At 44.6% G+C, this 9,817-nt stretch overlaps 1 protein-coding gene across 1 annotated transcript in view; it reads left to right on the top strand.

The window, feature by feature from the left end:
* Window positions 1-9,817, top strand: part of ALDH2 (aldehyde dehydrogenase 2 family (mitochondrial)) — a 33,863-nt gene that overhangs the window by 2,770 nt on the left and 21,276 nt on the right. Inside the window, exon 2 of the mRNA XM_003795983.3 lies at window positions 9,043-9,147. Within this exon, the coding sequence (XP_003796031.1) occupies window positions 9,043-9,147 (105 nt within the window). The remainder of the gene's footprint in view (window positions 1-9,042; window positions 9,148-9,817) is intronic.

Here is a 9,817-nt window from a genome sequence, read left to right as displayed (position 1 = left end):
CTGAGGCAGGAGACTCGCTTGAGCCCAGGAGTTGGAGGTTGCTGTGAGCGTGATGCCACGGCACTCTACCCAGGGGGATAGCTTGAGGCTCCATCTCAAAAAAAAAAAAAAAAGAAAGAAAGAAAGAAAAAGAAAAACTAGCTGGGCATTGTGGTGGGCACCTGTAGTCCCAGGTACTTGGGAGGCTAAAGGAGGAGGATTGCTAGAACCTAGGAGTTTGAGGTTGCTGTGAGCGATGATGATGCCATGGCACTCTAGCCTGGGCAACAGAGTGAGACTGTCTCCAAAAAATAAACATCATAATAATAATTTAAAATCTAACACATGTTCACTGTATCAAAATGCAAAGTACTGACTTAAAAATCTCTGTAGATCCCATTGAGGTCCCTCCAAGAGCAGTAGTAGCATGTGAGTGTGTAATCTTGCACATACTTCATTTATTAACGCATAGGCGTGCAGGAGGGAGAGAGAGAACAAGAGAGCACAAGCAAGCAAACGTACCAGAATTTTCTTTTTCTTTTTGCAGTTTTTGGCCGGGGCCAGGTTTGAACCCACCACCTCTGGTTCAGCGCCCTACTCCTTTGAATCACAGGCGCTGCCTCAGAATTTTCTTTTTTATATAAATGAGATGTTACCACACTCTCATTCAGAACCTTTCTGTCATTGAATTATAGGTCTGGAATTTCATTGTGAATATATTCTCAATTAATTCTTTAATTCTTCCCAAGGACTGTGAAGCATTCCACTCTGTAGCAGCACCATGCTGGAACTGGCTCCACCTAAAGCTCTTGGAGCTATTTCTGGTGTCACCTTGTTGCAGACTCCTGCTAGCAAGAGTGCCAAAGCCTCTTCTTACCAGGGGCTCTGGGTACAAACTAGATCACATACTTAGACTCCTCCCTGGGGGGTTATTGGTTCATTGAAGTTTATCCATCTGTTCTGGAGTCAGTTTCCCAGAAGGAGCTACTGGGTTGGTGCTGGGTTTTCCCTCCCAAGGGCATTTGGAGGGATGTGGTCTCTTGGGAGAAAGTTACTGCAAGAGGACCTGATGCTGGGCATCAGGTTTCCCAAAGAGCAACATTTCTCATCCTTGGGGAGTTTCAGGGACAAACAATTTTCATATGTTTTCCCCTTCCTGACTTGGAAAATAATTAAGATCTGGAAAGATGGCTGGGTGCAGTGGCTCATGCCTGTAATCCCAGCACATGGGAGGCTGAGGCTGATAGATTGCGTGAGCTCAGGAGTTCGAGACCAGCCTGAGCCAGAGCAAGACCGCCTCTCTAAAAATGGCCTGGCATTGTGCTGGGCTCCTGAATTCCCAGCTGCTTCGGAGGCCAATGCAAGAGAATTGCTTAAGCCCAAGAGTTGGAGGTTGCTGTGAGCTATGACATCATGGCACTCTACCAGGGCAACAAAGTGAGACTCTGTCTCAAAAAACAAAAAAAGTGGAAAGACAACTCAAAGGAAAACCCAAGGGGCTATACTTTCAGCAATGTAATTCCTCTGGCTAGAGACTAACAATTTCATCTTAAACATCACCAATTCATATTTGTCAATACTAACAGAAGACAATATTGTGAGATGCCATTTCAGAGTGTGTGCCACTCACTTTGGGAGGCTTTGTTGATTCAAAAAACATTAAGACCATGATCCCCACCACATCCTTAGAGGTGGAGAAAGATAAATAAGTGAAATGCATTGTATGGTACAAGGTGATTATTGCTATGGAGAAAAACAAATCAGGGAAGAAGGGAAGTGTGTATAGGCATGGACTCTACTTCAGCTGCCTTATCTGAAAAATGGGGTAAAATCCCATCTACATCATAAGGTTGCTATGAGGACCAAACAGCACTGGCAGTACCTGGCTCATAGCCACTGGTGCCTCCATATTGATTGTAGCATTAAACAAGAGCTAGGAAAACAGTGATGCTTTGAGCTTACAATATAATGCTGATAAAAATCCATTTGATGTGGGTGTTATATTGGTAGTTTGTTTCCTGAAGGGGTGAGCTAGGTTGAATGGTAGTTGAATGGGAGTTTGGGATGAATTAAACTTGTATTTTTATTCTTAGTCTCTTGACCACAGGACTCAGGAAATAAAGAGAGAACTGACAAAAAGGCAATGAAGAAAGAATCTCCCCATATTGACTTTTCTGATGACAAATTAATACATCCTCAGTGCAAAGAATCAAGCATCATAGAAGTTTCCAAGGTAGAAACTCACAGGCAGGCAGCCAGGCATTGTACACTTGTTCATTGCAACATAGTTTATATCAGCAAAAATTTAGGAAATAACCAACCGACTGTGGGCTCCCAGGAAGTAGATGAGCAACCTATCTTACAGTCAGAGGAAGAAATAGCTCTATGCAACCAACCAAGAAGTAGCTGGATCTGTATGAATAATAATGTATCTCAAAAACAACATTTCACAGGGACAGATGTCCAGCACTCTGCACAACATGAAACCAACTTAAAACTATACTAAGCAAACTTTATATTGAATGTAAACAGACATATCTCCATATAAAATGAATAAGACTATACTGTAGGGAAAAGGCTGGCTGGTGTGAGGGTAGCCGCTGCCTGAAGTGGCAAGGGATGGGGGGAGGGGACTGTGCTTGTTTGATGAAAATGGACTCTGGCTTTATTGAAATGTTTTATTTCTTTAAAACCTAATACCCTGTTAGCATTTTTTCTTTTTTTGTAGAGAAAGGGTCTCAGTCTGCCTCTCTAGCTAGAGTGCATTGGCATGGTCACAGCTCACTGCAGCCTACAACTCCTAAGCTCGAGCGATCCTCCTGCCTTAGTCTCCTGAGTAGCTGGGATTCTAGGCATAAGCCACAGTGCCCAGCCTCAGTGAGCAAATATTAAACAGAGAAAAGATAGAAAATAATGGTCCTCTGACTTCGCTCCTGGGAATCACTGTTAGTAGTAGGTATACAGTAAAAACTTTATTTTTCTTGTCCCCCTGGGAGATTCTTATAGATTATAAAAAACTGGTATTTTGGTGGGACTTCATGCTGAACACATCAAGTGAACTCACCATGCTAGTTGACTTTTTGTTTAGGAGGAATTTTTTTTTTCTTTGAGACATCATCCCCTTGGCTAACTAGAGTACAGTGGCATCATCATACCTCACTGCAGCCTCAAATTCCTGGCTGAGGCTTAGGGAGGTCAAGTTCACATTAAGTTAGTGGTTTGACACCAGGCTTCAAATGCAGTTCTGCCATATTCTGCCACACAAGCCTTTAGCCACAGGCTGTGCTGCCTCGTGACCAGACTCTGCTGGGCAGAAAAGGACGTAAATATTTAAGGGACAATTGAATAACATTTGAAACCAGAAAGGAGGAGCCATGTTTGTATTGTTTGCATTTGTATTTCTAGCTCCTAGCACCAGGCTTGGCATAGGATTGCTATTCAGTAAATATTTACTGAAAATATGAATGGTTGCCACTTATGAAACTATGTTTACAATTCTATGCTCCAGGAGGGAGGAAAAGGATTGCTTAATGGCAACCCAATATTTCTACCCAAAAGGGCCTTGCTGCAAAGTTATTGGGAGTTTATGTGAGTGGGAACATGGGAATACACGGGGGATAGTGAAATTGGCCAGGGAAGGGGATCATGGCAAGATAAAAGGTTGCCACGCGATAAGTATGCTGACAAATTGAATCTTCGCCTGCCTGGCAAACAGCCTATGGTAGAATCAACCCTTCTGGCTTGAAGGTGGTGAAAGTCCAGGAATGCAGAATCAAAGCCCCTGGGCATGGAGGAGAAGAGGGGAGGGTTGGCCAGGATGTCTCCGGTAATCTGGGGAAATGACTGCCCTTCACCCTAACCCCAGCCAACCCCATGATTCTGGATAGTATGTAGAGAAGTGAGTGTGTGTGGGGCATTCTGTGTTTATCTTGAACTTTACACCTTGGAATCTTGTGAGACAGGAGATAGCATCTGCTCCTCATTGGACCAGTTACCTAACTGCCAATTCAGAAGCAAATACCATCAGGAATCACCTCAGGCTGGAAAACCACAGCATCTGCTTATTCAGTCTTTGGGACAATAAGGAATTCCAGGGGTTGGGGATTTCCTAGGGAGCATTGTGATTCTTTCACAATCCGAGTTTGAACTGAGAAGTCCTGCCTCCTTAAATCAGAGCCACTGAACATAACTTAGCCTTCTACTGCTGCTTTTCAGGAGGTTGGAGTGGGAGGGTTGTTTGAAACCAGGGGTTCAAGGCCAGCCTGGACAACACATACTTGCCACAACAGATGGCTGGAATAGTGTTACTTGTCCTAAAATGGTTAAACTGTAGTCTGTCCATATTGAGGAATGTTATGTTGCTTAAAATAATGAGGTGGACTAAGGTCCAAGATAAACTGTGAAGAGCATGTCAGAAAATGGAAAGCCAGAAAGGACGCTGCGGTGTCTGTCCTGCCCTCCCCAGGACAGCAGACTCGAGAGGGTGTCTGTCCTGCCCTCCCCAGGACAGCAGACTCGAGAGGGTGTCTGTCCTGCTCTCCCCAGGACAGCAGACTCAAGCGCCTCCTGCTTTCCCTTGATACACTGTCTACAGCCACAGGGGCCCTGTCGGCTCCTCCAGCTCTAAGCTTGTACTTGCAGTCACCCTTCAGGTCCCCACTTAGTGGTGCCACCTGACCCCAGTCACTTCCTTAGTTTCCTTGTTTACTGGCCGCTCCTGGCCAGGACGTGGGCTCCAAGGAGCCATGGCTCCACAGTCTGATTTAGTGCCTGGCATGGTGCTGCCCGTAGGTTAAAGTTAATCAAACGCACGCGTGAATGAAACCAACTTTTACAAAACCAAGTGAGAAGTACTTATTACACTGTGTAGAAATTAGAGATTTATTTAAATCTCTCTCAAATTCTCAGGGACAAAATGAGAGATTTTGATGGAAAAGTTTTGTGCATTTTGCTAACAGTCCAGTTTCAAAGTGTCAACCCCTGGGGTCGTTCTACTTGAAACTATAAAGAGGAAGTGTGAGCTAGGCACCTCCCCCCCAAGAGTGCCAGAGCTAAGCCTGTTATGTAAGACAAGCTTTGGGTTTCACACCAGAAGGTTATAAAGCATTTGGCCTAGAGTCTGCCCTTGTGTTGATTCAAGAGGAGTTCTGTTAAACTCTGCTCTCTTGAGCCAGAGTTTTGGCAGAGGCTCAGTGTGGGAACAGTTGCTGCCCGGCCCCTCTGCTGAGGAGGGGAGCCACCAAGTCTGGCTTTAGGAGAAAGGAAATGGGAAATCTAGATCAGAGGAAGCTTCCAGGGTCCTGCTAGGCAAACTGGAGTTTATCTTATCAGTTGAGAAGAGAAGAGAAATTATAGAAAGTTTGGCCTGATTCAACAGTGAAGAGTGACTCAGAAAATTCAGGGTTTCGAAAGGCAAATGCTATGGAAGAGGATGACTGGTGCTCTGCCCAGGGAGGAAGGAGTAGGGGTGTGAGGGTTTAGCCAGACTGGCCCACCTTTCCCTATCACAATTCCTGATCTTTGCAAAATAAAGTTAAAGCTTTCAGCACAAATTAATTTAGGATGCTGCAGCTCAGGGAACAACACAGGAAGAAGTATACAGACCTGGCCCTTACAGCTGAGAATCTCTTAACTTGAGAGCTGCAAGATCTAGAGCAATGTTGAGATGACCAACTGTGGGTGGAGTCTTAGCTGAGGAACTGTACGTCAGCCCCTGGAGGTATTTGATAAAGAATCCAGAAAGGGACAGGATTTGCCCAGGGTCACAGTCTGTGAGAGGTAGAGTCAGGATCCAAGCACAGATCTCTCTGGCTTTGAGGTTGGTGCCTTTTACAACATCCAGAATAAAAATGTGAAATCAACCTGTAATGGTGTGATAGGTAAATTATAAAGGTGGAGATTCAGAAGAGTTCTGACCTCCTGGAAGGCAGACTTGGGCTTTGATCAGAGGTTAGAGTTGGTACAAGTGGGCCAGGAGCACAGGCCTGGGAGTCCCAGAGACCTGGGTTCCAATCCTGGCTCTGTGCTCACTGCTCTGTGACCTTGAGCAAGTAGTTTGCCCTCTGCTGTGAAGTACAGAGGATAAAGTTCACCTAGGTTTGCTAAAGTCTAAAGTCATAGAACTGGTATGGGGCTTCCCATAATGAGTATCTAATAATGCCGTTTCTGTGGTGTGCCGGTGGCTAGGTGGACATTCTCCTTGGGGCGGCAGGGAATACAAGATCAACAAAACCCACTCCCACACGCTCCTGCCTGTAGGTCTTCCAGCAGCCCTGGGAGCTTCCCTCTGCTCCGCATTTATCAGGAGTAGAAGGCCGCTTCATGGCTTGGTGCCTGTGGCTCAAGTGGCTAAGGCACCAGCCACATACACCTAAAGTGGTGGGTTCGAATCCAGCCCAGGCCCACCAAACAGCAATGATGGCTGCAACCAAAAATTAACCGGGCGTTGTGGTAGGCACCTGTGGTCCCAGCTACTTGGGAGGCTGAGGTAAGAGACTCACTTGATCCCAGGAGTTGGAGGTTGCTGTGAGCTGTGATGCCACTGCCTCTACCCAGGGTGACAGCTTGAGGCTCTGTCTCAATAAAAAAAAAAAAAAAAAAAAAGGCCGCTTCTTAGAGAAGGGCACACGTGTTCAGGGCCCTCTGCCCAGGCATTGCAGAGTCGAACTTTGGTCCAAGATCTGCCTGGCTTCAAGCCTGAGCTCTTTTTTGTCACACCCATTCTCCCCCACCCCCAATGGAAATGACCTAGCCCTCCAGGGGGAAGAAACAAAGGTGTTTTTGTCTAAAAATTATCAGTGGACAAGTATGAAACCACACAGACATGTTTCTAAATATCTGGTTGATGTTTACCCATGTTCTGCCAAATGGCAAGACTCTTTTATTGTGGATTCCACTGCAGGGATTATGCAGAACAAATTTTAGCCTGGGAATGTAAGCCCTGCTAGGCCCTTACCTGGCTGGCTCCTTCCTGGGGCACTTGGTCATCACCCCACCACTGTTACAGCATCGAGCACTTGCTCTATGCTAGGTTCAGCATGCACCACTTTATGAAGGGGGTACTACGGGGATTCTCATTCTGTGGATGAAGAAACAAAGACCCAGAGTCATGGAGGCCTTGTACTATGTGTCAAAAGTAGGAGGTGCTGGGCATGGTGGCTCAGGCCTATAATCCTAGCACTCTAGGAGGCTAAGGCAGGAAGATTACTTGAGCTCAGGGGTTTGAGGCCAGCCTGAGCAAGACCAAGACCCCATCTCTATGAAAAAGAGAAAAGTCAGCCAAGTGTTGGGGTCAGTGTCTATAGTCCCAGATACTTGAGTGGCTGAGGCAGGAGGATCACTTGTGCCTAGGAGTTTGAGGTTGCTGTGAGCTATGATGGTTTCATTCTACTTAGCTGGGTGACAGTGAGACCCTATCTCAAAAACAAAAACAAACAAGCTAAAAAACTAGAAGCAAAGAGTCTGGGTTCATGGAGATTCTTGTCTTGAACTTCTGCCTTTGACTGCTGAGCCTGACCATGCCTTCTCCCTCCTGGGTCCCTGGTGTGAAGCAAGCTCCAGGCTTCACTTGGCTTGGTCTTGTTTATGGTCATAGACTATGGCTTAGAGTGACTACATATGATTCTTTGGGGTCTCAGGCTAGGATCAAGCAATTCTGGGATGCTGGAGCCAAAGAGATCCCTTGAGAAAGGCAGGCAGAAAGCCAAATGTCCTTCCCTTTACCTCAGTGTGGCCCTTGCCTCGCACTGGTGAAGTGACTGTGGAGACCCCCAAGAGATCAGCTTCCCAAGTCTGAAGGGAATAGCTTCAAACTGAAGCCCAAGTTCTTTATTTGCCCCCTTTGTCACTGTCTCTGGATCCTGTTTTACTCATTTGCATTTAACATTATAGTCTATAGTGGTTGTCTTATGTATTTGATTGCTTTTTTTACTTTCTGTACCCCAGAAAAGACAGCACCATGAGAGCAGGGTCCATGTTGGTTTTTCCTCAGCTCTAGAGCACACCTGACCTGTCTCAGGTTTATACTGCACATTTACTGAATGGATGAAAAAATAATCTAATTTGGTTCTCATGACAACCTTGTGAGGCAGTGTACTAGCAGAAAGGTTACTGCAAATTCTCTGCTACTGCTCTCAGGCAGAAGGAGAGAACTCTCTCTTCTACCTGGGAATCCAGACTGGGCTTGTGACTCACTTTGACCAACAGAATTTGGTGGCAGAAATGAGGCCATGGGACTTCTGAAGCTAGGTCTTAGGAAGCCTTTTAGCTTCTTCCTAGGGCTTTTGGAACACTGTCTGGGGAAGCCTGAGACAGCTGTGCAGTCAGGAACCCCAAGTAGTCACATGGTACCAGACCAATGAAGATGCCATCATGTTCATCCAGCCCTATTAAGTTCAGATCACTCTGGCCCCAGCCACCCTCATAATTGGGGCCACATGAGCAAAACCTGCCCAAATGAGCCTATTTGGGTGACATAACTGTGAGAGATTATAGATCAGTTTAAACACTGAGTTTTGGAGTGATTTGTTATACAGTAACAGATAACTAGAATAGGTAGAAGCATTCTCTTCATTTTTTCAAAGAAACTAAAGAACTGGGAGGTGGGGAGGATGGGTAGAAGGATGGTGATTGGTGGGATCATGCCTGTGGTTCATCTTATAAGGGTACATGTGAATCTTTCTAAATGTAGAATATAAACGTCTTAACACAATAACTAAGAAAATGACATGAAGGCTATGTTAACCAGTTTGATGAAAATATTTCAAATTGTATATGAAAACACTACACTGTACCCCATGACTGTATCAATGTACACAGCTATGATTTAATTAAAAAAAAAAAGAAAGAAACCAAAGTACTGAAAGGTTAAATGACTTACCCAGAGTCACTTGGCAGTGTGGGAATTCCACATGGATTATCTTCAAGGCTGGTGCTTTTCATCTCTTGGCTACACCACTCCAAAGAGAATTCTTGTAATATTTGTTCTGCGTTTTTTTTAACAATAAAAATTGGTGGTATTAGGTTGAGAGCTGGTTCTGAGAACTTCTTTCCTTCTCTTTGTAGATCTTCATAAACAATGAATGGCATGACTCTGTCAGCAAGAAAACATTCCCCACAGTCAATCCTGCCACTGGAGAGGTCATCTGTCAGGTAGCTGAAGGGGACAAGGTGAGAACTGATGACTTACCTCAGGGCAGGGATGGCTTTGTTTTTTATTTTCTATGTTTTTGTATGGTTGAAACTTTGCCACGTACATGTATTATTTTCACAACTAATATATGCCAATAAAAATTCTGGCAAATGAACTGGACATGGTGGCTCGCTCCTGTAATCCCAGCTACTCACACAGGAGGCTTGGACAGGAGGATTACTTGAGCCCAGGAGTCTGAGACCATCCTGGGCAACATAAAACAAAACAAAAACAAAAGGAACATAAAATTTTTGAGTAAATAAATCAATAGAAGGTTGATAATTCATGTAGTGTGCAATTATAGACTAGAAAGTGAATTTGGGAAATATCTCCTTTCCAGATCTAGAAGTTGAAGATCTAGTTGAAGAGAAAGGAGATGCACAATTAGATGGAAATCTTGTTGGGTAGAATTTAAGACCTATTATTGGTGTTTGTTTGAATTATATGTATATACTAGTAGGAACTAAGAACAAGAGTATATTAAAAATTTTTAAATTGACTTAGTACTAAAAAATTTTATTTTATTTTTTAATAGAAAAGGTATTAAAAATAATTCAGGGCTCGGCGCCTATAGCTCAACAGGCTAAGGCGCCAGCCACATACACCTAAGGTGGCGGGTTCGAATCCCCAGCCCGGACCCGCCAAACA

This window comes from Otolemur garnettii, unplaced genomic scaffold (genome assembly GCF_000181295.1).
Source record: "Otolemur garnettii isolate 467f Iridium unplaced genomic scaffold, OtoGar3 scaffold00099, whole genome shotgun sequence".
NCBI classification, from domain to species: domain Eukaryota; kingdom Metazoa; phylum Chordata; class Mammalia; order Primates; family Galagidae; genus Otolemur; species Otolemur garnettii.
Note: the sequence above shows the minus strand (reverse complement) of the source record. Positions and strands in the feature narration are given on the sequence as shown.